Consider the following 24,496-nt stretch of genomic DNA (forward strand, 5'->3'; position numbering starts at 1 on the left):
TGGCGAGACTGTTGACGACAGCAGCGCGACATACCTGAGCTCTGTTACTGAAGAAGGTGGGTTCCTTGTCGTACTTCTCTATCGCCTGTGTGTAGAAGTCGATGGCGGCGGGCCATTCATGTTGCGCGAACGCCTTGTTACCCTGCGCCTTCAGCGCAGTGGCAGCCTCGAGATCGGAGGACGCCATCGGAAGAATAATAAGGGTATTGATAAAGTGAGAGGAGTGTGTGGGATAGCAAGTGGCCTGGTAAGAATGAGGTGGATGGCAGGGGGAGGTTTTCGGCAGGTGAGCACGCGGGAACAAATTAATTGTAAGGGAAGAGGCGGGGAGAATTAAAGAGAGCGAGAGAGAACAAGAGAGGCGACGATAACGATGATGATGCAGTGAGCACGACACAAAAAGGGGACAGCAAGGACTCTCGGTCAGTGCCCAATTTGATAGAGATCAATGTAAGAGAATGAAACAAGACCAGAAGCAATCTCGACTGATAAAAGATCTTTGATCTCCCACAAAGCTGTGAACTGCCAGTCAATCAATCGGCCATGAAGGCCATGAAGCAACTTCCGAGGATTTATTTGATGTCCGCCCGTTTTCTCCGGTCTTGGCAACTCTCCCGGTCCGATTCGAGAACCTGCAATCACCACCGGGCCTCGCAAACCACGAACTTACCTGGAATTCATTCATTATCGCCATTCATTCTGCTCTATCAATCCCATTGTCCCCCCCCCCCCAAAGCAAAGTGCCCACACCTGTCGCCGTTTTCTCCACAGCGTACCAGCCTTCAATCCAGCCCAGCCTTCGACCGGCAACAAAGAAACAAAAAAACCACACATAAGGGCACCTCACCTCTGGCAGGGAGTCCAGCAGCTCAGTGACACTCCCACTTCGTTGACCCCCTCAACCCACCAACCAACCAACCAACCTTCACGCAAACCCCAACACGAAAATGTCCTACTACGTTGCGCCCAGCCAGCAGCGCACTCTCCGCGCTTGCATGGTCTGCTCTCTCGTCCAACTCCACAGCGTGAGTCAAAAACCCAACCCCTACCCCAAGAGCCCCCCAACCAGGCTCTCTTTCACCAGCACAGCCCATTTCACACCATATGCCTCCCGCGCCACAAACAGACACAGGGACTTCTCCTCCAAAGCTAACATGATCTTCTTACCACCGCCTCACAGAAATTCATGCGCGAAGGCTGCCCCAACTGCGACAATGTCCTCGGCCTCCGCGGCAACAACGACGCCATCCAAGAATGCACATCCCAGGTCTTCGAGGGCCTGCTGACGCTCCGCGATCCCACGACCAGCTGGGTGGCTCGGTGGCAGCGGCTGGATAGCTATGTCCCGGGGACATACGCCGTCAAGGTGACCGGTTCGGTGAGTTAGGCGCATACCACCGGTGGTTCTGGGGACTAATGACTGTTGCAGCTTCCCGATGAGATCATTTCCAGCTTGGAGGACTCGGGGATCAAGTATATTCCGTATGCTCCACACTCTCTGTCTTGTGTTTTGGGGAAATGTCCTGCCAGCTGCAGAAGCTTACTGACTGTCTTTTTTCGATAGGAGGGATGGTAGCACTGGGGAAGAGGAGGCGTAGAACGGCTTACTCGATCCAATATTTACTATTCGACGAAGGCGCGCGGCCTGGAGACTCTGGCTGGAAGGGGAGGTGGTTTTCTTCTTTTTGTTTTGTTCCTTGCGCGGTTGCACAACACTGGAGTTTTGGTTAGGTTGTTTTTTCTCGTACTGTATGCGATTGATTCCGGGAAACATGGTTGCTTGCCCCTTGGATTTTTTTTACTGCGCCGGGGTTGCTCGTCGATTCTTACTTCTCCAAAGACGAGCTTTCAAAGGTTCAGAAGATCAACCCCGAACAATGCTCGATACCCGATTAGATGAATATTCAATGTTGCCTTCCTGATGGCATCCAATTGCTATTTCTCGATGCTAACATAAATACAAGGCATCAACTCATCCTCTTCATACGCTGCTGAATTTGGCTCAAGTAAAACGCAAGAAATGAACCCAATCAATTGCCGACCCGCCCGATGTACCACTGAACGCCAGATTTCAATCACAAATGTATCAGATAGAGAAGATATGTTGGTAGACAATTAAGCCGCTTTACAGCTGCTTGATGATCTTCTCAACGCTCTCCAAGAGAATATCAGCTGCAGATGATGTTAGCCTCTGATCATCTTACTCCTGTTAGGTGATGCCGATTGACTTACCGTGGTGCTTCTGGAAGATCAACATGGGCCTCAAGCGAACGGCACTCTGGCCGCTTCCGCCAATGTTGACACCGACGTTCTTGGCCTTGGCCAAAAATTCGTCACGCTTGGGAGAGTCCCAGGCAATGAAGGTACCCTGGCCCTTACCACGGAGGTTCTGCAGGTGCTCAGGGTACTGCTTAGCAAGACGCTCGAGACCGGCAAACAGGTAGTCACCAGTGATGGCAGTGTTCTCCACTAGGTTCAGGCGCTCGATCTCCTCGGTGATACCGCGGAAGATGAGGGCACGGGCCGGGTCACCCATCCAGGTGTTGAACTGACGGTACGGCTTGTTTGGGCGCAGAGCGGGGTTTCCGTAGTAGTATCCGGCAGTTTGGGCCTTCTTGGAGAAAGTCACAATATCGGGGGGAGTCGTCAGGTTCCAGTGGTCATGGGCCCAGAACTTTCCAGTAGCGCCCACACCGGTCTGCACCTCATCAACAATGAACAGGACATTGTGGCGCTTGGTAATGTCGCGGAGACCCTGGAAGAAAGCAGGAGAGGCATGGTTGTCACCACCCTCCGACTGGATAGGCTCAACCACAACAGCTGCGACAGGGTTGTGGAACTCCTTAATCAGGCGCTCAACCTCCTGCAAGCAGCGCTGCTCCTCCTGGGCATTCTCCGCGGCATGCTCCTCAAGGGGGTACTTGAGCGAGGGGAAGGGAGCCTGGGGCCAGTCAAAGGCAGGGATATCAAGCTTGTGGATAGGCTTGCTGCGGGTAGTAGACAGACTACCAAAGAGACGGCCGTGGAAGGCAGACTTGAAGGACATAATCGACAGCTGAGGGGAACCCGGGGACTGGTTGTTCATGGTAGTCTGCAGCTCCTCCTCAGTGAACTCCTTCTCAGCGCCACCACGCTCGCGCTGGCGGTAGTACATGAAGGCAGCCTTGTAAGCAGTCTCATTGGCGTCGGAACCAGCCAAGGCAGTGAAGACCTGGTTGAGACCCTTGGGAGCGACCTTGAGAATGCCCGTGTTCAGGATGTCGGCCCAGTCGTGAGAGGGAAAGTTACCCAGAGCAGGTCTGTTGATCAGGGCATTGACCATCTCGGGAGACTCGGCCACCTTGCGGAGGTGAGGGTTGTTGTAACCAACAGGGATGGAAGCAATCTGGGCGTAGCTGTTTGCCGAGAACCACGTTAGATGCGACTCAATGTATAGAGGGGAAAGTCAGGGTCAGAGGAAGTATGGTAGCTTACACATCAAGGAGAAGGTTTCCGTCAGTATCGGCGATGCTGCGGTCGAAAATTAGCTACTAACTCATAATTCAGGGCGATAACCCGGAGGGGCTCAAAAGGCATACTAGTTTCCAGTAGACTTGTAGTAATCAGCCAGCATGTTCAAGCTGCGCACATCAAAGACCTGGTCCAGCTTCTGAGCAGCAGCCTTGTTGTTGGGGCCGGGAATGGCAGTGGCCAACTTGGGAGCTGTGGGCTCGTCGGGGAAGAACGGCTTCTCAGCAGCCCGCAGGTGGGCAGTGGTGCTGAGGGTGCGGACTGCCGAAAGGCGAGTCGCTGTGCGAAGCTTGAGGCTGGAGCGGAAGACAGCTGCCATTGTGAATATACAGGGGGATTGTTTGATGGATGGTTTTGGTGAAGAGTAGAATTATCTTCTCCCTTGTGCCAGGCACAACCAGGACAAAGAAGCGGAGTGGAGAGGGATGATAACGCGATGACGACAGATAAGGGAGTGAGGGGGGAGAGGATAGATCGCCCAACCAGCCTAATGGTCGACAATCCGCAGGGAAGATTCAAGATGGAGCTGCAATGGATAGTCAAGAGGATAATTGACACTTGAGGATTCAAGAACAAAAAAAAGTCCCCTCCAAATTTGGCCGCGCGCCTGGTTAAATACCAGGCCTCGGTGCGGAGAAAGAAGCAGCTCTGGCGGAAGCTGCCCCGCGCCAGAGAGCTCTCCTCGGCGATTTGCACCAATCACCACCCAGGATATGCCCGTGCTCGGCGATACAGCAGATGCGCCGATAAAATGGAGTCTCACAATCAGTCCTGATCACTCGACTATTAGTAGCATCGATTATCCATTTGCTCATCATTCGGTCCGATGCTGTCCGGACTGTGTTCCCTCCGGAACGACTTTCCCTTTGCAATGGTGGCTTCACAATTGCAGCGGTGAGAAAAACAGCAGCCCGGCAATGTGGAAGTTGGAGATAGCTTCCAGTTCCCCAGATCATTCTTATCGGTCGGCTTGGCAGGCAGGATAAGGAATGTTCCTCAACAAAGCAAGCAACGTCGACGAGCATGCGGGCTTCACTTCATACTGCTATAAAGATACAATGGGTATGGACTGCATACATGAGAACAAAGCTTCGTTAGCATGACTTTCTTAAGTGGCAATTAGCGAAGACAGTTCTGTGTGGACTTGAATGAGACCCAAAAGTCGGCCCGCAAAGCCCGCAGAATCCGGGCGGAGATAAATTGTGTTGCGATCGGGTCAGAGAGCAAATCATCACACGGTACTTGCCACTGGTTGATGACATTGAACCCAGAAAAGCTTCTAATTGCGCTTCCTGACTACAGTGTTTCCATCACCTAGAATATGCACATGTACGATTCCACAAACAACAAGCGATATGTCCTTTCGAATTGTTCGCAACCATACACTAGTAAATAAATATTGACATGGGACGTCGTGCACTTCATGCTCGATCCCAGGCCCGAGATGTCCTTCAAATCCCCGTGCCGAGAGTCCTTGATTGGAGTGCCACGTCAAACAACGCCGTTGGCTCGGAATACATTATTATGGAAGAAGCATCTGGCATACAGCTTGGAGTCATCTGGGATCAGCTGAATCTGGACAAAAAGCTCTCCATTATGCGGGAGATAGTGACGCTCGAGTCAAATATGCTGGCGGTGTCGTTTTCTCAGTATGTTGAAACCGTTTAACTGACAAATGCGTGTGCGAAATCTGATCAACTTGTCAGCTTTGGTAGTATATTCTTCGCGAACGATGCAGTGGAAAGCGCAGTTCCAGCGCCGCTTACCAACAGCGCTTCCTCCGAACTGAAAGAGAGAGAGTCTGCAAGAAGTTCAGTATTGGGCTTACCGTCGAACGCAGCTTCTGGAAGAAACAACGCTCGTCGATGCAGATCCCGCGGAGTCCTTGTAAGCATTTCCATACTGCTGTTTCGCACTGTTTCTTGTCTTGATTTCTATCAGGGCGTACACCCCAAGAATATGCGCGAAGTGTTGGCCGGCGTGAACTGGAGTGGATCAAACGTTTTGTCATCTCAAAACCATTGAGCGAAGCTACTCTAATCTCTTCAGCCCAAAATAGTCCACATGCACATCTGCAGCTTTTGGAGAAGTATCTCCAAGTGGCTCCAGCTATGATGGACATTGACCCCGTCCTCACTCGCCCCATTTTGTGGCACGGAGACCTTCATTCATCGAATCTGTTTGTTGACGATGGCCGTATAACGGCTGTCATCGACTGGCAGGGCTTGTGGGCAGGGCCGCTCTTCCTTCAATCCCAACCCTCTCCGATCGTGGACTACACAGACAGCGTTCCCCTTCAACGACCCGGCAATTTGGGATGATGACATCGCCTCTTTCCGTGAGGCACTCATCAACGTGGAAAGGTATCATCTTCCCTTTTTGGACAGAATCTGATCTTTCATCTCAGACACTGGCCAGAACTCGGCATCCAAGGCGAATGTCCCTATCACTTCACGCAACTACATAGCCACGCCGGCGATGGCAAGGGCTGGAACGAGGTCCAGGAGTTCTTTGACAGTATCGAAGGCTTTGTGAAACGGGATGGCTGGACATCTCTCGATACGTTCGACGCCGCCTTCAGCTTCTTTTCCGAACTGCGAGAACGGGGCCTGAGGCATATGAAGGGGGAAGAAAAGAGAGCCTTTGACAGACAGACTCGTTAGGTGAGGAAACAGGGCGGGTGATTCCCCAGGCCTACAGGACGTCACAACATTAGCATTCGATGGGATGCCTTTACCACGCTGCACTGTGACCAAGCAGTTTCTTCGGTCGAATAAAAAAAGGCAGTGTATCGGACTGAGAAAAAGGGCCGTGACATGACAGTGCCAGTATTAGAGCACTAAACTCAAAGGGATAAAGCTAACTGGGGGACACAGTATTTCACCGGTCCGCGGTACAGAAGATAGAAATCCCTGGCGTACGGAGGATTAATCTATCGCATCGGAGTCCACGAGGAAGTCTAGATTGCTCTTTGCTTGACAGCCATCTTCTTAAGTTCCACACGTGCATACACCCCTGCTAGTATGTTCTACAATGCGATACCAAGATCGGGCTTTAATACAATGGAATTGTCTATTCGAAGTTACTGTGTGACACGCGACAGTCGAGTGTCGGAGGGAAGAGCGACGCGGAGATTCGAGAAGCAGGGTTGCTAAAGGAAAACACGTAAGCACCTCTTGGTGCCTGCATTAGTATGCCCGCATCTGGTGAGGCCGGCATGTGTTCCTTGAACTAGCCCGAAGAAGGTAGTCTACGCGATGCAGTGCCGGCCCGGTCAGGCCAATCTGGCAACCAAGCTGAACCTCTCGAGTGACCGAGTCAGAGTGCCAGGTGGGGAGTGCGGGATCCGATTGCGGAGCTGCTCCATCGACCCACTTCTAGCACTTCGCCAGCTGCAAGTAATTTGAATAGACATCGCTCAAGTTGAGGTTGGAGTCGCTTCGTCATGGCGAGCGCATAACTTGGGTGTTATAAAATTCAATTTACACACAGAATGTAGATATAAATCGTTGTATACAAAAAGAAAAGGAATGGGTCTTGCCAGAAGTGCACGGCGCTGTGCGTAGACATGATGCGTACATGTGTTGAACACGATTACGATCGTTAAGCATTATCATCGTAATGGCAGAAAGTCTGTTGTATGAAGACATAGTAAGAAAATTAATCGAATCGAAGAAAGAACTAGAAGAAGTTCTTATCATCAATTGTCGACCGGTCAGTCGTCGATCGTTCGGTGTTTGAGTTTAAATCTCGAGTAAGGGAAGCAGTAGACTTGTCGCTACCAGGCGACGTGTAGACCACACCGTGGTTCTTCAATTCCACGTGATGTGTAGGTGTTGCAACCCGCATATGGTTCGATATTGACGAGGGCTGGTTGCTGTCGGCATGCCCAGGCTTCTTGATCTCAGACCAAGTCTCCATCTCCACCGTACGCAAAACCTCGAACCGATCGACATTGGTGTCGCCTTGATAGCCATATTGTCGATCTTCAATTCTTGATTCTTTGGTAGGCGCGCTCGAAGACCATCCCTTTGGTGGGAGGCTCTTCCGGCTGTAAGATGATGCATAGCGGCGACTGGACTGGAGAAGACGGGGCAAAAAGAAGGTGACAAGGGGCCTCAACGCAGGGGCAGAAGCGCAGATCTAAACGAGTCAGACAAAATTGAATCAGTCAGGAAGAGATGATAACATACCAAGCCCATGCTGATCTCTATTGAAGCAGCGAGAAGGACAGGCCAGCCCACCCAAGTAGTATCATATGAAGCCACCATGCTCTTCCAGACGTAAACTGTCCGGATGGAGCCAGCCACATTAACCACGATTCCCAATCCAAAGATTGAGATAACAGCAACTCGCTGTCGAGCAGGCATCTTCAGATTCCAGATCAATGGCATTGGGAGAACGGTGGTGAGGAAATCAGTAAAAATGTTCACGACACTGGCTGAGAACACAGCAGCACCGTCGTTGAGGCAATGGAAGGGGTATGTGGGTGCCACTTCCCAGTATGCGCGTATAGGCCTAAATCATTAGTACGTATTCACGGTAAGATGCGCTTGTGATGAGAGCGTCTTAGGGCGGAAACTCACGAGCATTGGAAGATGGAGATGAAGAGAAATAGAAGACAGCATATTAGCACGATGACCATGCCAATGATCAGCACAATATTGTAAGAGGAATATAGGCCTTTGCTTCCGGCTCCAAGTAAACGCTTGCAGAACCACAACAAAGAAAGCTTTGTGATACTGGAAGACAAGGAGAAGAGCATTTGGAATGCCAGGTTGAGTTTGTTGACAGCTGGCAGCCAAGAAGGTGGAATATCCCAGATGTGTCGGGTCCAACCGTAGTTTTCAGTTGCTATAGATGTTACAGCGCACATTCCAATTGCGAAAGCCTGACGCACGATAGTCAGCAGCTAGGTATTACGAGTTTCGCAATCTGATACTCACAAGGGCCCAAATGATGAGAATGTCATCGAAACCGAAGGTGCAGGTTATCCTCAAACGCGTATAGAGGCGGAGGCAGGTGACAACGAATGCGACGCTGAGGAGGACAACGCTCACGATAAGCACATAGTTTCCACGAGTCACAGGGTCGACATAGTTAGGCGTGGGCCATGTCGCCAGGACACTGGCGGGTGGAATTCGCATGTTAGGACGAGGTTATTCGAATCAAGGTTCGAGTGGGGTTCAGTTGCTGAATTATTTTGATGGAGCGAAGGGTTGTTCAAACATGCGATCGTTCAGTTGGAATTCAAGCATAATCACCAGCAACCCCGGACAGATAGTTGCTAATCACATTGGCCATAATCACGATCCGATTATCACTGAGAGGGTAACGTGAAGCGAGAATCTATCGCAATGACAGACTTGAGTCCGAGTCACTGACGCCACTTGCTAGTTGACAGCATCGATGATGGGAGGGCGACAGGGGATATAATATAGCCAGGAATGAGGTACCCACTCGCAGCTCTTTGAACTGCCGCCGATTCAGGTCCTGGTCCCTTTCTCCAACCATGAATTGCCAGTAGCCAGCCCACCTTGACATTTTGACTTTGGCTGGGGGCAACCAATTTCAGATCGATCCCAGCAAAGCTGAGAAACAAGTCAAGGTCCTCCAATGAAGACAGTGGGTTTGACTCCACAATGGGGTAGTATCGGCCAGACAATAGCGAGGAGGGGAGCCACTGGGAGAGAGAGAGAATCGCCGGGGGTTTCACGGGGTGCACAGGACAGCAACAGGCAGATCCGTTGAACCGTCGTTCACATTCTGCTCCACATGCCGGCGGAATTGATCTAATGCTTGTAGCGAGTGAGCCATTATTCACCGGCCCAAGTCTAGATGGTCAGCGTGAACCAGGGTGCCAAAGTCTATTCACCCATAGTCAAGAAACTGACCTGAAATTTGCGGACAGGGGTTCATTTGCTGGCTATTCAGAGGGGTTCTCCAACGAGAATCCGTCAGCCTCCAACTGGGTTAACTTGGTGGATGTGAAATCCGATGTGATGGAGGTGGGAGGAGATGGAGGAGGAAGGGAAGGAATATTGCTCCACAATCCATAACTAATCCACAATTGAACATGAGCTCGTGGTGTCTCCTCATTTAAGCGGGATGTAGTGTGGTGGCGCTCGAGACAGATTCCGGATGAGGAAAGGGTTGCCCCGCAGACACTGGGCATCCAGACAACAATCTCATCTCCTCGGTACAATCTTCAATTCCACCAAGCAGCTGAAACGCTACTACAAACTACGGAGGATACCCCGTACTCTGAATACTACCTTACCTCCTTAGGTACAGTACCTTCACAGTTCACACTGATCACTATACATGTGCTTCCTGCTGCATACGTTGCGTCTGTCATCGGCAATTGTGCTGCCATCCTCATGGCATGCACTCGTTCCTGCATCTTGCATCCACCATGCAGCATGCAGAAAATACCTTGTCACTCACTCCATTTGTCCATGTGTTCTGTTATTCTGTCAAGTCTACTCCGCACAAGACATGGTTTTCGTTCAAGCTGAAAGCAGATCGTTCCCCCCTGAATTGCCAATCAAATAGTACGCAAGAAGACTTCGAAACTCGACTTGGCATTGAACAGGTGCCTACGACACACTGAACCCTCTACAACGAGGTCAAACATATACCTCCTGAGTAGTATGAGTAGATACTCGCAGACAACCCCAGCGACCGTACGAACACCTCATCAGATCCACCCTACCTGAAGGGGCTAAAGATGGGATTCTAAAACGGGTTACCGATCAGAGCACAAGTGGAGCGAATTACTCCATCAGATACACGGCTGTGACAATCATGGGCCGCAGCCTGCTTTAAAGTTTTAAACCTCAATGATCTTCCAGCCTTGCGAAATAGTGCGAACCCGAAATTCTGAGGACCTGGCCCTGCCCGCACAGCTGGCAGTCATACCACTCGGTCACAATGACAAATTCTTGACATTAGTGATGACAGATCTGTCTCCTGATCCCTTCCCTGAATTTGGTCAAGTGGAAGCTTTCACCTGCCCTGCGGTCATCCGGCAAGTTTTGGCAGAGAGTGCCGGCAGCCACCGCGATAAGCTTTATCGAACCATCGGGAGCAGTCGAACCATGGAGGGTACGCCACACTCTTGTAGGCTGGATGCCTCGATCGCAGGCTGGTACTGGTTCCTATAAGGTGGAAGAGTACCCGTCCGCTCATCCGGGGGGGATACAGCTTCCGACTATCAGGCGTTTGAACTGACGAATGCTTTGGGCGGATGGTCCCAGCAATGTTTGCCATGACCCTGCCTGACTGGACGCGTGCCCGCTGCGCTTACAGACACGGCTGCATTGTCTTGTGCATTGTCTGTTTCTAGTAACCCTTGAGAAGGGTTATTTTCGTTCTCGAAGGCATCAACCGCTTCAGAAACTCGAGAGCTAGCTTCAAACCTCGGTTTCAGGGTGACTGCACGTTGTTTGATTGTCAGCTCAGGTGTGACACCATACTGTAGGTGTATCAGCACAGCGCTGATCAGTTTGCATTCTGCCCTAGTGGTAGGTTATACAAGGAGTTCGACAGACAGATCGTCCGCCACGGTAGGCTGACCGTGGCACCAGCTCCTATGTCCCTATTCGACAACCTATATCAGCATCAGGCTGCCTTCTCACCATGCAGTTGGAGTGAGAGAGACTATCCAGGGCAGATTGACTCGGTGGAAGTTCTCCCCAGCTGCAGCACCCGATTCTGATTATTCAGTCTTTCCGTTTCCGGCAAGAGTTCACCCTGCGGGTGGGGCGTGCTGCTGCCCGGTCGAACACCCATTCAACAATTTTCTAAATGGGGTTTCCTCGGCTCTGGCTCGTGGATGGCGATCGCTTGCCACTACGATGGACCACTAGCGATCCCTATACATGTATGAGTAGAATGAAGGGTCTGTGTGGTCTCAAAGTTGGGTGAAGTCCAACGGTATGCCGTTATCGGATCCTAACCTTAACCACAATCGTGGAACCGGGCCAGATCATGACGTCGGAAAAGCAAGAGCTGGTGCTCAGGCAAATAAGTCTTTGAGGATCTACCGGTACTGCTCAGGTCAGCATACGACTTTATAGGCATATATACTTTATTGATATCTCTGATCAACCTTTTACAGCAATTTAGGATGCAGTACCACGGAATTGCTTTTGATGACCACAGCTTCAACTTGTGATGCTCTTTCTTTTTCCTGACAGCTGTTAGGAAATGGCTCATCCTAATGTCACTAGCAATGAAAGCAAGGGTTGACCCCCCTGTATCCTTCGCACTATTGGAGATGATCATGATGGACAGCTGGCTCGTCAACCGGCTCCCTCCTGAGCAATAGGCTTGGAAAGTGGACCGTACTCCATTCCGACATGGCTCTATCGTCCGGCGGGGTTGTTTGCGCCTAACCGCCAGACATCCCTGGCCCATCATATGATCCGAATCACTTTACAGAAGGAATTCACCCTTCGTCTTCGCAACCTGCTCGTCATAGTAAGGTTGAAAAGCCAACCATCCTTTCTCCGGCCCCCCAACCTGCAAGGCCGCATAAGCCGCCTCCTCCTCGTCAATAATGATCTTCTTGTACCCCGCTGCGGATGCCGCATCGGCCAGGAGTTGAGCCTGGCAGGTCTTGTCCAGACTGATGAACCAGAATGCCGCTTCATCAACACTTTCCCCCACCGTTAGCAGGCCATGATTCTGCAGAATCACCGCCTTGCCGCCACCCAAAGCAGCCACGATCCGCTGGCCCTCCTCCCGGTCTAGAATCACACCCTTGAAGTCCCGGTAGACGCCATGGCTCTTGTAGAACCGAAGTGCGTCCTGCGTGATCATCTCCAGCCCGCGGCCAAAGCACGAAAAGGCCTTACCGGCGACGCTGTGGGCATGGCACGCGGCGTTCACATCCGGTCGGGCTTTGTGGATCTCCGAGTGGATGGCGAACGCGGGGGCGTTGATGGGCTCATCGCCCTCGACAACCAAGCCATCCTCGTCCACCAAGATCAGGTCGGAGACTTTGATGAGCGAGAAGTGTGCGGAGAGGGGGTTGATCCCTAGGGAGTTTCCCGTACGCGTCAACAGCCGCAGACACACCCAAGCCGTAGCAGCCTCAAAACTTACAGAAATGATCAGTGAGAATAGGATCGCGAACGGAGATGTGGCCCGCCACACCCTCGTCGAAGCCCCGATCCGCAAAGAGACGAAACGCCGCCGCCAGGTGCTGCTTCCGGTATACGCGCTCGTCCTCCAGGCTCTGGAACTCGGGGTATCGGCGCACTTTCAGGTCCCTGCCATCCTTGGTCTTGCCGAGGACCTGTAGCTGCGGTGGAACGTCGGGTCTCTTGCCGGGCTTGATCGGGTCGGGGTTAGGGTCCGAGGCAGTCACCAATGGAGCCATGATTCTGGATCGTAGGCAGAATGGAGTTGTACGACTGCGATCCTCAAAATGCAGTAAAGAAGAAAAGGCCAACCAAGGTAGAAGATAACAATAGACTGGAACTCGATTCTGGAGAAACTCCGACACACATATAGCTTGTTCCTCCCTCGGCAAGTGGCGTTCAGATCTAAACTGCTTACCCCGCACATCTGTCGACATTTCCACCCTTGGGCTCTGGCTTTTCCGGTCTTCGATAGCACCCTGGGATGAAGGGACCAGCACCGTAAATCGACGCCCCTCGGTATCGCAATGGGGAAGCGATCCACCCTTGGCCCCCTTGGATCGTGAAGGAGAGTTGAGTTCACGCTCGGGGTCTGCTGGACCCTAAGGGTACCGTAGGCAATAGGCTCTAGGCAACAGGCAATAGGCAAGTATGGTAATCAGGTGAGACGACCCCCTCGATGCAGGGGTTCGGCTATGGGTGTGTTCCGCTCAACGGGGGGTCCGGATGTCATCATCTGTTGCATGATTGAGTGGTAGGGTATGGGTCGTACCGTAGGCAGCAGTGGCTGACAGGTGCGGAGGGGGACGACAAGGGAATCCAACGGAGTGGAATGTGTAAAGGATGTCTGGGTTGATGATGGAGGATGGAGGTGGATGGATGGCAGGGGAATATGTTCTGGTAGACCTTTCCCTGCTTGTATACATACATAAGTATATCGATCTTCCGAGCTCGGCCTTACGGGATCATACAGCCGCATGGACCAGAGAGCGATGGGAGGAGCCGCCCTGGGGGTGGAACTGTGGACCATGAGGTGCACTGCGCTACTGTAATCTGTATGTCAGATCTACTAAGTACGGAAACTGGGTCAGTGGGGAGATTCCAGCACACTAGACTTTGGACTCCACCCACACCTACAGTCAGACGACTGTGCACAGATCCACACGGTTGCAGCAGGGTGTGTCGAGTCGGACATCGGACAAGAGAACAGTTCCCCAAGAGAGAGCGATCGAGCCAGTCTGCAGACCAATTGATCCAAGCTCGGCTATGTGAGTGAATTGAGACTCTATGGACCCGATTTTACGCCTCTATCCACAGGCTACACAGGCTACACAGATGAATCGATGCAACAACTTCCAAGCCCGAATATGGAACAAAAAGATTAACCCGAAGACATTCCAATCCATACAGACATCTAACCCATCCATCCATCAGAAGGCAAACCCTGCCTAACAACAAAAACACCAGACTCGCATGCTTGAAAAAAAAAAAAAAAACGAAGACGCCCAATCCCGAATTTTGGCTCGCCCCCTCATTGCAATGATGAATGCACCACGAAACTCTTCTATCGCCATTTTGAACGCCTCACCAGGGCTCTCACACCGACGACTGCTTGCTACTCATGCTCCCAACCATGGTCGTCGTCTCCGACCCTGCTGGGTCCGTGTTGGCGACGACTTTCGACCGCAGCGCGGCGCGGATCTCGTCGACGGAACGTTCCTTCCATTCGTTGTAGCCGGAGGTGCTCAGCGGGAAGAGCACAAAGTTATCCTCGCGGACGCCGAACTCGTCCAGCTTGGGCGGGGGCATGGCGGAGATGATGTCGAGTTCGTTGGCGAGTTGGCGGCAGTAGGTCTCCAGGGGCAGATCGTTGACGTCGTGTCCGAAGGGGTTCTCGATTTCGCTGCCGATGAAGGCAAGGCCGAGGATGATGTATGCGGCGACTAAGTTGTGAGTCAGTAGAGTTCTGGGTGCAGCCAATGGATTAGTACACACCAATAGAGCCGGGAATGGTGACCCAGCCCAGGTAGTTGTACATCTGGAAGGGAAGAACCATGACGTAGATCCAGGAGATCTGCGCGATGGAGATGGTGTATGCGGCGGGAAGAGGGGTATCGAGGACACGCTCCGTTCCGGTCAGACATTCGTTTAAGCTGGAGATACCGTTGACTTGGAGGACATTAGCTTGAAAGCACACGAGTGTAAGGGAGGCGGAATTGCGTACTGGCTTGACTTTGGTGAAGACCGCAGGTCAAGGTTCCGTTTCCAATGCAGCGGTCAATGTAGGCGGACAGGTGGTTCAGGATCTCCAGCGGCAGATGTCCCAAAGGTTTCTTGGTCCGCTTGATGAGCTTGCGTGGGTTGGACTCTGCAAACGAAACGCCCAGTGATTCACCGACTTCCTTCCACAGAGACTTCTTCGGGGGCTGCAGGACTTGACGGTCGTGTGCCTCTTTGGCGAAGGTGTCGAGATGACCAATCAGGCCTGCCAGATCTTCGTAACCAACATCAGGCTCAAAGCGCAGCTTGTGTTTGAGGGCGACGGCGAAGGCGAGGATCAGGTTGAAAGCCGTCCTACTAAAGTTAGCATATGCATTCCTCACTTTTTAAATTCGGGCAGCATACAGCTTTGCCAGTAGATCCTCTTTTCCTAGTTCCCCCTCGCGCTCAGCTGTGTTTACCCAGATTGTCCGTGCGAGGTTGCGGGAGGTCTGGATCAGCAATGCCCAGTATTTGCGTCCGTCCGCCCATCTGCCATACCGTTAGTTCCGTGACATCAAGCCGACATCCAATGCTTCATAACTTACCTTTCATAGGCAGTAGAACTGCGGAATGAAAGCGCCAGACTGACCACGAAACCGGTGACTGTGAGCAGAATACTATTGATACCAACTAACCACCCAATTATTAGAAACGACCTTTCAGCACATTCACAGGGCCAACTCACGAGAATGTACGAAGCGGGAGATGCAGGTGATAGCAGTCGCCCAGAGGGCAACCAAGAACAGGGGGAGGATCATTTTGGGCATGATACTGCCATGCATCCGGAAGGCGAGGGGCCATTTGGAGTGTCTATCGAGATCGCGGGGGCCATGCTATGCACTGCAGTCAGCTTCCCAGCTTCCCACACGGGTCAGAAGTAGCGCGTCACTGCATCGACGACATACAAAGTATCGATTGAGTTCACTCGAATTGCGTCGATCAAGCATGAATTGTCTGTCGCGGGAGTTGGCGAGGTTCTCGAGGAAGCTGGGGCGTGGCGTCAGGCGCCCCGGCCGGAATGGTTTCTCTTGTACATTGGCGGAGGGTTCATTCTTCGCAGTTTGGACCGGCGCGACAGGAGGCGGCTCCTGATGTCCTGCTTCTTCCGACATGGTTGCTGGTGGTGATGGGGTGTAAGAGGAATTCGAGGGAGGAGGAACAAAGACGATGCACAGTAGGAATTATACGGCTCGCACACAAAGGACCTGCCTTGGGAGACGGACGATGAACTGGCTCCACAGAGAAACCGAAAACAGGAGAGTAGTCGACTAGTTGAATTGACTATGGGAGTGAATAGCGAGGGATGGAGTAACTCAGTAAGGAAAACACCCCGAACATCGACGAAGTCAGGAGTGAGACGAAGGAAGAAGGAAGAAGATTTGGGAATGAAATCTGGGGAGGGGGGGTTGGGAGCTGAATCGACGCTTAATATGAGTTGAGGAACTACTAAATTTAAGCGTTGGTCGCACATTAGCTCTAGTCTGGAGCAAAGAAAAAATTATAGTGAGAAACAAACGCAAATAGGGTGTATTCTGGACCATGGACGAGAAGAAGTGTCAGTCAGTCAAGTACGTGTACGGCTTGCGTACTCGTACAATACGGGGACGGTACCGTGTATTCTGTCTCCTCTTTTTTGTGCTGTACAGCCACTGCCGATGCAAATAAACCAAGGGCAATGGAGGAACTTCCCCAAGACCCAAAAGAACGCGGTAACAAGTTGACAACAGTTGGAACAGAGCGGGGCAAAGGCGAGGGCGATCGGCATCTGGCCGGAGGAGGATTTGGTAGGCCATTGGGAGATTGGCCAGTTGGCGCACCCACGCCACGCGGGCCAAAACGTCACATCCGTTCACAGGTTCAGAACGGCTACTGCCGCCCCATCGCACTGCCCGCCGTGATTCGTTGATTTGGTGGTTGTCAAAAGGCCAGACCGTCGGGTTTTTGAAACACTGGCTCACTGGCGGGCTGGCCAATTCAATTCTTCATCTTCCCGTCCCCTGCGCCTCCTTCATCCGTCCGGACTGTCACTATTCTTGTTGTGCATCGAGGAAGTCTCTGTGCCATAGAATCAGATCCTCGCATAACTCCAAGAGAGGAGTAGTCTCCTCTACTCGATGACTTCCACCATCTTCAGCCCTTTGAAAAGGCAATCATCGGGAGTGGCGGCAAAAACAACCCGAATCCGACGCCATGGCTTGATGCAGGGGCAAGCCTCGTAATATTTCCCCCGAAAATAGGTTCCATCGCCGACCCATCTTTACAGGGAAGACAATGAAACTGAGCTGCATCGGTCCAATAATAAAGTACCCTTGGCAATAGCTTCGATACGGTGTACTCCGAGAGAGAGTCCGGGACCCTTAAAAATAGTAGCATCCTTATAGCCGCAATAACTAGACTTCCGTTCATGGGGAATTGGCTCGGAAGACGACCAATGCGTTGACTGTGCAGTACCAGGTGGTACGGGGTAGACTTTCTTTCAGTCCTTCGAAAATGCAATAGGCCCAAAACATACGGATCCCTTGAAATGCAGCAGCGATTAGTATTCTGTGCGAGAGAGTCTGAGGAGGGGGGACAATGATCTTACATGATAGATCAACTCTCTCACCCACATCAAACATCCGTTTCATCATCCCGTAAGCCTGCATGAAGTGGCTTGCGCCGTTCTCGTTGGTAAGCCAAGCCCATGCCATGCCATGCTTCGGGCGTTATTCAGTCAGTCACATCAACCCCTGATTTTCCTTTCCCCCTTGCCAAGTCTTACTTCTCAATTAACCTACCACACACCCACCTCTGCAAATACATAGTACGACAGTCACGCTGTGCTGTCTCGTTTCAAGTTTTGAGGTCAACTAGGCGAATGGATGGGTCTCGACTCGACAGGGTGCATTGCATAGGTAAACTCTTTGATCTCTCGTTCAGGGACTGCAAGGTTTTTGTGGGGTGCGGTTCATGAAGAACGTTCGTAATATACCTAGGTCATGGTACATACAGCAGCCGCCTTAAGTTACTCAGAATGGGTAATCGTGCTGGTGTGGTGCCTAATATCGGTGTTCGCAAGGCTGATTCAACGTTAGAGTAAAAACCACCTGTCGCGTATTGAGGGGGCGAATAAGGCCTGCGCGGCCGACTTGGCTGAAAGGATGGACAAAGTATCGGGTTGCACTGACTCTCGCCTGCGGGCTGTGCGCGTGCCATGCAGGGGCACCTTTGGAGTATTATCTGATTCATTAGTCATGCCTTGGAGCAAGAGCTCAGAGCTCGCAGGAATTGTATAGACAGTCGTATGGTTGCAGTTAGGCTTGTGCAGCGAAATTGAACCTTTTTAATTGAAGGGTGGTGAGATGTCGGTCCATGTACGAGCTAGTCTTACAGGTATGGAAGAGCAGAGGATATGCCGGGGTACATCTTGAGGTTGGAGACGGGAGTAGATATTGGCTACCTAGTGCCAGCCAAGGACCGGGAGTTCTGTGAGCGTCTACAATCGGCACCATATTCCCATCCCTCCTCAGCAACCAATGACGCAAGTGACCTATATACATCTCGCTCGAGTCGATTGCTCCAACTGCAGACAATCTGCTTCCCACCCAATCTACCGAACTTCCACCTCAGCCCTTTGCCTATTGTTGGATTGAGCCGAGTCCGAGTCCGACAAAAGAAGAGCTGCTGCTGCATGGAAGTCACCAACAAAACCACCACGCGACCATTCAATATCCACAGGTTAGGCTTCGTGCCGGAACCGCTGTGTGTCTGAGATTCAGGCAAGCCCCGAGATGGCCGAGCGATTGGTGTAGACCACGGTTCCAGCTCCAGTAACCGGAATGATCGCTGCCTCAGTCACCGAGCACGCAGCACTTCGGCAGGTAATGCATTGCATGCGAAGTCCAACCTCAAGTCGATGGTTCAGATCTCTCCTTGGGTGAACAAAGTCAAGAAAGCTATACCGAGTTCAGACACTCACGGCACGAACATCTCTGCGCCGGAGCCATTCACCAGCGCCTGGAGGAAGTTTCCCTTGGCACAAACCCGCCAGGCAACATTGCCAGCACCACTCGCGTCGCCCGACGGCCCGCCACCCCCGACCCACGAACTCAGTGCCGCGACGACGGCTGATGCATCCGGTGCGGGGACTCGAATCCAGATTGTCTTGGCATTTGTGCTGGTGGGAGGGTCGATCTTCAGTATATCAATCGAGATGGCCGTGCCGGAAAGCCCGAGAAATTGGTTGAGTGCGGCGGAGAGGTAGGTGCGCGCTGTGAGAGGGTCGAGTGGTTGGGTGAGGGTTGACTGGGAGACGGGGGGCTGATGCGTTCTGTAATACAATTGATGAACGAATTTCTTAGAGTAGAGGAGAGGACAGAGAGGAACATACAATTGGAGCTTGAGGTAGGTCCAGAGGGGATTGCGCGTGGTGAATGTCAATGTTGGTGCGGAGGAGGTTGGCTCGGTCGGGGCTTTGCGCTTCGCGCTCTCCGGTTGTGCTGGCTGAGATTGTGACGTGGTGGACATTTCGACTGATGTTGAGAATGGTTCGGAAGGCAAGGTAGTTGAAAGATGACCTTGGGGTCCTTTTCGTTGGAAAGTAGGTTCGGTGAAGACTGTTGAACTGCGGTACAATCGGAGGATAAAAAATAGTCGGGGAGTTTCCCGTCCTCCGTGATGTCACGGGCGCGATCGCCGTTCCCGCTATGTGTCTGGCAGCTAAAGTTACCGGTCGGAGACAATTCAATCACCAGAGATTTGAAGAGCGATCAAATTAATGCCTTTCTCAGCCTCTCAAGTGCCTGTTGAATGTATTCGTCTTCGGATTGGGATCCGATCTCCAAATTAGCGATGCTGAGGGTCTTGTCGCGCGACTTGAGCCCACGGATTACTTCCACATCTGACTTGGGCACTTTGAACGCCTGAGCTTGTTAGTTGATATCATACAGATCAAACACTGTACTATGTATGCGACGAGCGAGCACGCTAGACAGGGAAGTGGAAGAATCCGAAGGGGCAATTACTTGTGCGACAATGCGAGAGACCGCTGCATTTGCCTCGCCGTTCCGGGGCAATGCGGCGACGCATACAGAAACCCGGTCTGCACTTACGTCGACGATGCCCTCCCGGTTGTTGGAAGCGTTCGGCTTCACGTTGCAGGTTATCTGAAGACTGTACCGCCTGGGAAGCTGAGATGCGACACGGGACTTCGGGGTTACGGCTGGAATCAAACGGAGGATAGGGGGCGTAGTCATATTTGAAATGAAAGGATTGATTGGCTTTTGGGGGGATTGAATCAGACGGAGATATAAAATAGCAATACTTCAAGGGGTGCAGTACAGTACTGCTGATGATATTTTGACCGAATACTGCAGTGGGAGGGAAGAAAGCACTAAGTATCGGGAATTTGTCTTGGCTCATCCTGTTATTGGTTGCCTGTATACTTCGAACCCGACCACAGTACACGAGTCAATATCAGGGTCTTCAAGACCACACTCGCTTCTTGCTACAACTCCTTGGTCGCTAAGCAGTTTGTCATTATTGAGTCCACTGTAATGTCACCACAAAGGCCACTTCGCGGTTATGGAAGGTGACAGTTGATGAAGTAACAGGTGTTACTCCGATGTGTTGATGACATCACACGCTCTCAAGACATACGGTTTAATAATTGTTACGCCATGTTCAATGATAAGAGAAGCTTTGTATCTTAGCAGAGGAGATACACAGACTTGAGGTGCTCGGCCTCTTCCGGGTTGACATTGTCATTACTAAATGGAAGCATCTTTCAAATCCCCTAAAGCTGCTGAACCGCCTACTGCAGGTTAGCTAGGTTCCCGCACTTCTCACAAGACCTACTCCAAAGTTCTAAAGGCACAAGAGAGTGGGATAGTCTTCGAATACAGGAGCAGTACCCAGCCACTCGATTTTACAGGGTGGGTCCCTTCGGACAAAGAAAGACCTCCCGTGTACAAAGCTCATTGTCTGAAGTTTTCCCCGGCTGTGCGTTATATCTGGATCCACATGCGGGGTCTATAGAGGGAGAATAAATCACTGGATGGTTATAGCTATTGTCGAGACTTTTGACAAGCTTGCTCACCAGCCCCGAATGAGTCATATGATTGGCCAAGGTGGAATTCTCAAAAGACTCAACTATTGCCATGAAGCCCCCCAGAAGTTTCCACAGGGCTTGGCCTGGTTAGAACATGTGTATGGTTAGGCTTTCGAAAGAGGTTGATACCTCACGGCTACCGCCCGTTGCGCTGGTTTCGCTGCAGAAGGAAAGTTGTATACTCGCCTCTCTGTATTATAGCTCTCATAGCAATACACCCTTCTCTGAATCAGCACCTCGGTGAACGTGCAAATCATGCTTTATCCAGCAGTACAGTGATTGTCAATAGATTCGCAGGTAATGATTTCGCATTGTCAAAAAGCTCCGAGTGAAGCGAACGCATTTCGCTAGCAAGCTAGAGAGCCCTATTCACCTTTCATTGAGACTTTTGAAACATCTAACCCAATTGAAGCCCCAAGTCCCAGCCCCCCATCAACGAGCCACCAAAGAGAGGTGCTCCAACACAGAAGACCTATCTTCATTCTTGTCTGCTCTCTACTCTCAACGATTCTCGATCAAGACTGTCTTCGTATCTCATATCAACTCTGTTCTCGTCAACGCTCTTGACGTCATTCAGCTTCAATCTAGCCCCCCTGTTCTCATAGGTTCTCACCTTCTTGCTCTTGTTCTTACTCGAACTTTCTCTCTGTCAGACATCCCTCACGGCTGAGCAGCTTGTGCTTAGGCTTTAGTAGCTCTCCCGTCAGAATGGATGTGCCACTGGGTTTAAGCCAGACGTTCAACGTCAAGAGAAACAGCCAAAGCAACCAAAGTATTCCCATGGCCTTGCGGACAAGCCAGACATTCAACGTCAGAGAAATTAACCGACTCGACCAAGGTATGCCCGTGGTCCCGCGGACAAGCCAGGCGTTTAACGTCAAGGAAATCAACCATGCCAACCAAGGTGTGTCCATGGTCCTGCGGACAAGACTGGCCACTAACAACAATAGCAGCATCAGCATCACAGATTGCTTGCGAAGATGCAAGCTTTGTGTTAGATCAGACCCTTCCTGAGCAAGAGGATTGGTCATGGGACAATCTCCCCGACATCTTGTATCAGCTCCATCCCGTCGGGCCCAAGAGCAAGTCCAAGATAGGAATGAAAGCATATCCAATCAATGGAAAGTATTTGAGAGATATTCCTGTTCTGCCTGACCAAATCCCCACGGATGTTGAGGAGTTTCGGGTGGAGGCTTGGATCCGACTGGACCGCCGCATTCGACTCGACGACATCCTTGACAGAATGCCAAGGGGTCACAGTGTTAAACCCAACGCCCTCCAGCAGAGAGGCGGCCGATTCCGTCAGGCGTTTTTCCTGTGTGCCTGGGACTCCGGAAACAAGAAGAGCATTGAACTAGGTGCTGAAATCGAGCAGAAGTTGGTTGCTAAAGGCATCAGCCTTGGCCTGAACACCACTCGTGGGATCACTCCCGGCTTGATCAACCCAGTTCTAGGAGAAGCTGGCGGCAGAATTCCCCTTCCCGCATTGTACCAAGGCAAGAAGCTGGCAAAGAAAATCCCAAAATACTCGCAAAGGAACAAATCGGACATCCGTAGGACTGGAGTCCCAGTCTCAACAGCTACCAACACCAAGCAAGCTCCTGAGCTCGTTCTGAAGGAGCATACATGGATCGGTGAGCTTGGCTTGGCCATTGTTTGTTTTTGCATTTTGACCGCAGACGTGTCTCGGGGTCACATTGCTAGCGTTGAGCTAACGACCCTTTTTTTTCTTAGAGCCTTTATGCCATCCGTATGATACCGAGTTAGATATCAAAGATGACTTTCAGTGGAACCAGACGGATGATTACTTCGCATCTTTTGGAATGCCGCTCTTTGAAGAAGAGAAGATCGCGCTGCGTGCCAGATGGGCACCACTTTCAGATGGCAGTAATTTGACTGCAGATGCGCAGGTCTCGAGCATCGTCGACATTGAGGACTGGGCTCTGGGTTTGCAATCATTTGACTTCGAGTCAAAGGCTCAGCCTACAGATAGCCTCTTTGACAGGATCATGCAGGACTATCACGACCGTGAGCCGTGGCGCCTGAGTACATTGTACCGGGAAATGGGCGATGGAGAGTTTGACATCTGACGCCAGTCTTGATGGTTGGAAAGAATACAAGCAGCTTCTTCAGTTTCTGGGGACTCGAGAATTGTTAGTATGATTTTTAAACAAGAGATCCTTCATTCATATATCGCTGACTTGGCTCTCATAGCAGATCGGCAAGATATTTCTCCAACACGCGGCACGCACCATCTACCTTTCTATTCTGTCTTCCATTTTCTGTCTTTAGCGTTCGGTCTGTTCGTTTTCTTCTGTTTGGGCTCCGAAGGTTCATGAGATAGCGAAATTATCTAAAAAAAAAAAAAAAAGAAAAAGAAAAAGAAAAAAAAAGAAAAAGGAAGGAAAACCGGTGGGCTGAAGAGATGAAGTTTCAATGAATGTTTCGAGGAGAGGAGAAAAGAGGAAAAGTGTGTAATCACCCAAAAGTTGTCTCATGATAGCTTCTTTCTCCACAATGAAAAATGGTCTTTATGGGTGAGGTGACCTGGACATCTTCGTATTTTACTAATAGTGTGGCTCACTGAGCTTTCAAATGAACTCCCCGTTCTTTGATCCTGCGCTTGGATATCGCCTCGAGGTTGCGAGTGACGAAGATCGAGTGACGAAGATGGTAATGGGAAAGGATTCAATGAGGTTGAGTTGACTTGGTCATGGTGCCTTGTGTGAACATTGCGGGAAGCATGTCATGATAGCCGAAATGAGCTGGTATACTGATAGTCATTATATCCTTAGGCTTCAATGGACTTCAAGAAGTGTAGTGAGGTTATCGCAAAGATAGATGTTCATGCAGAACTATGGCTCGTGGATGTGTAGCTGTCAATCGCTCTAGGAGGAAGTTGCACACGGTAGACCAAGCTAGGCGGTCATCCAAGTTTCTACAACAGAATTGTTTGTCTTTTGCGCATTACGTAGAGATATATGAGTATTCCTACTAGCACAGGAGGCTGGACCAAGCTTGGTACTCTGCCCACCATATCCCATATACTTCGTGGCTCGGAGCAGACCATATACTTGCCCAGAACTATGTAGACCCCATAGACTCAAAGCTTAGTGAGTGAATTGGAAGCCATGCAACATAGCCAAGTTGAGGGCCGTGCTTTCCCCAAGACCTATGCATGATTTGAAATCTATCGAGATGTGGATGAGGCTAGCATGATAGACCATCAAGCAAAGGAAGTATAAGATGCGGTTCACGGATAAGTTACTGTGTATAGCCACTGCACCATTTCTTATCAGCCTATTGTTCCGCCTTCCACACCGCTTGTTACTAGCGGTAGAATTAAGAAAGTCCCTTGATGGCAAGTCAACGCAGTTAACGCGTTCCTGTCCATCTTGTTTCTTTTATAACACATTTCCCACTTGCCTTTTACATAAAACCTTACCAAAGTCCCAGATAACTTTCAATCCCTGGTGTACGACCATTT

At 51.1% G+C, this 24,496-nt stretch overlaps 10 protein-coding genes across 10 annotated transcripts; 3 read left to right on the plus strand and 7 right to left on the minus strand.

Annotated features, from left to right (window-relative positions):
- Positions 1-34: 34 nt before the first annotated feature.
- Positions 35-187, minus strand: BO82DRAFT_397691 (uncharacterized protein; the record flags this gene model as incomplete). Its single annotated transcript, XM_025638963.1, has 1 exon — positions 35-187. A coding segment is annotated over one exon (153 nt), but the record flags the coding sequence as incomplete, so codon positions are not given.
- A 530-nt stretch (positions 188-717) lies between these two features.
- Positions 718-1,891, plus strand: spt4 (transcription elongation factor SPT4). The gene is made up of 4 exons (XM_025634091.1): positions 718-1,025; positions 1,181-1,378; positions 1,430-1,482; positions 1,565-1,891. Exons 1-4 carry the CDS (start codon positions 948-950, stop codon positions 1,596-1,598), a joined length of 363 nt encoding a protein of 120 aa, XP_025496728.1. The 5' UTR covers positions 718-947; the 3' UTR covers positions 1,599-1,891.
- Positions 1,892-2,044: 153 nt separating this feature from the next.
- Positions 2,045-4,056, minus strand: gatA (4-aminobutyrate transaminase gatA). The gene is made up of 4 exons (XM_025634092.1): positions 3,579-4,056; positions 3,475-3,510; positions 2,233-3,395; positions 2,045-2,172 (listed from the first exon to the last, which is right to left on the minus strand). Exons 1-4 carry the CDS (start codon positions 3,827-3,829, stop codon positions 2,126-2,128), a joined length of 1,497 nt encoding a protein of 498 aa, XP_025496729.1. The 5' UTR covers positions 3,830-4,056; the 3' UTR covers positions 2,045-2,125.
- Positions 4,057-5,034: 978 nt separating this feature from the next.
- BO82DRAFT_370885 (uncharacterized protein) lies at positions 5,035-6,173 on the plus strand (the record flags this gene model as incomplete). The annotated part of the gene is made up of 5 exons (XM_025637238.1): positions 5,035-5,159; positions 5,217-5,309; positions 5,351-5,397; positions 5,452-5,798; positions 5,898-6,173. The coding sequence occupies 5 exons, from the start codon at positions 5,035-5,037 to the stop codon at positions 6,171-6,173; spliced, it is 888 nt and encodes a 295-aa protein (XP_025496730.1).
- Positions 6,174-7,191: 1,018 nt separating this feature from the next.
- Positions 7,192-8,657, minus strand: BO82DRAFT_370886 (uncharacterized protein; the record flags this gene model as incomplete). The annotated part of the gene is made up of 4 exons (XM_025637239.1): positions 7,192-7,653; positions 7,704-8,028; positions 8,097-8,401; positions 8,457-8,657. 4 exons carry the CDS (start codon positions 8,655-8,657, stop codon positions 7,192-7,194), a joined length of 1,293 nt encoding a protein of 430 aa, XP_025496731.1.
- Positions 8,658-11,949: 3,292 nt separating this feature from the next.
- BO82DRAFT_370887 (class II aldolase/adducin family protein) lies at positions 11,950-12,898 on the minus strand (the record flags this gene model as incomplete). The annotated part of the gene is made up of 2 exons (XM_025637240.1): positions 11,950-12,554; positions 12,622-12,898. 2 exons carry the CDS (start codon positions 12,896-12,898, stop codon positions 11,950-11,952), a joined length of 882 nt encoding a protein of 293 aa, XP_025496732.1.
- A 1,221-nt stretch (positions 12,899-14,119) lies between these two features.
- BO82DRAFT_325739 (UPF0187 domain membrane protein) lies at positions 14,120-16,383 on the minus strand. The gene is made up of 7 exons (XM_025632887.1): positions 15,827-16,383; positions 15,607-15,754; positions 15,467-15,551; positions 15,285-15,410; positions 14,884-15,233; positions 14,655-14,828; positions 14,120-14,602 (listed from the first exon to the last, which is right to left on the minus strand). Exons 1-7 carry the CDS (start codon positions 16,031-16,033, stop codon positions 14,256-14,258), a joined length of 1,437 nt encoding a protein of 478 aa, XP_025496733.1. The 5' UTR covers positions 16,034-16,383; the 3' UTR covers positions 14,120-14,255.
- Positions 16,384-18,875: 2,492 nt separating this feature from the next.
- On the minus strand, positions 18,876-19,427 carry BO82DRAFT_360824 (uncharacterized protein; the record flags this gene model as incomplete). Its single annotated transcript, XM_025636790.1, has 2 exons — positions 18,876-19,230; positions 19,291-19,427. 2 exons carry the CDS (start codon positions 19,425-19,427, stop codon positions 18,876-18,878), a joined length of 492 nt encoding a protein of 163 aa, XP_025496734.1.
- A 242-nt stretch (positions 19,428-19,669) lies between these two features.
- BO82DRAFT_428456 (DUF167 domain-containing protein) lies at positions 19,670-20,240 on the minus strand (the record flags this gene model as incomplete). The annotated part of the gene is made up of 2 exons (XM_025640445.1): positions 19,925-20,240; positions 19,670-19,822 (listed from the first exon to the last, which is right to left on the minus strand). Exons 1-2 carry the CDS (start codon positions 20,153-20,155, stop codon positions 19,670-19,672), a joined length of 384 nt encoding a protein of 127 aa, XP_025496735.1. The 5' UTR covers positions 20,156-20,240.
- Positions 20,241-21,717: 1,477 nt separating this feature from the next.
- BO82DRAFT_397700 (uncharacterized protein) lies at positions 21,718-23,099 on the plus strand (the record flags this gene model as incomplete). The annotated part of the gene is made up of 3 exons (XM_025638964.1): positions 21,718-21,913; positions 21,960-22,643; positions 22,744-23,099. 3 exons carry the CDS (start codon positions 21,718-21,720, stop codon positions 23,097-23,099), a joined length of 1,236 nt encoding a protein of 411 aa, XP_025496736.1.
- Between the last annotated feature and the right edge of the window lie 1,397 nt (positions 23,100-24,496).

Source organism: Aspergillus uvarum (genome assembly GCF_003184745.1).
Source record: "Aspergillus uvarum CBS 121591 unplaced genomic scaffold BO82scaffold_3, whole genome shotgun sequence".
Taxonomy (NCBI): Eukaryota; Fungi; Ascomycota; class Eurotiomycetes; order Eurotiales; family Aspergillaceae; genus Aspergillus; species Aspergillus uvarum.

Bases quoted from the DNA above. Each gene is read 5' to 3' on its own strand.
- gatA (XM_025634092.1), bottom strand. From the start codon at position 3,829: ATGGCAGCTGTCTTCCGCTCCAGCCTCAAGCTTCGCACAGCGACTCGC. The intron at 3,396-3,474 runs GTAAGCTACCAT...CTCGGCAAACAG, and splicing joins GGAAACCTTCTCCTTGATGT to CTACGCCCAGATTGCTTCCA. The intron at 2,173-2,232 runs GTAAGTCAATCG...CATCATCTGCAG, and splicing joins GATCTTCCAGAAGCACCACG to CTGATATTCTCTTGGAGAGC.
- BO82DRAFT_325739 (XM_025632887.1), bottom strand. From the start codon at position 16,033: ATGTCGGAAGAAGCAGGACATCAGGAGCCGCCTCCTGTCGCGCCGGTC. The intron at 15,234-15,284 runs GTATGCTGCCCG...TAACTTTAGTAG, and splicing joins GAGGATCTACTGGCAAAGCT to GACGGCTTTCAACCTGATCC. The intron at 14,829-14,883 runs GTACGCAATTCC...ATGTCCTCCAAG, and splicing joins TCTTCACCAAAGTCAAGCCA to TCAACGGTATCTCCAGCTTA.
- spt4 (XM_025634091.1), top strand. From the start codon at position 948: ATGTCCTACTACGTTGCGCCCAGCCAGCAGCGCACTCTCCGCGCTTGC. The intron at 1,379-1,429 runs GTGAGTTAGGCG...TGACTGTTGCAG, and splicing joins CCGTCAAGGTGACCGGTTCG to CTTCCCGATGAGATCATTTC. The intron at 1,483-1,564 runs GTATGCTCCACA...TTTTTTCGATAG, and splicing joins TCGGGGATCAAGTATATTCC to GAGGGATGGTAGCACTGGGG.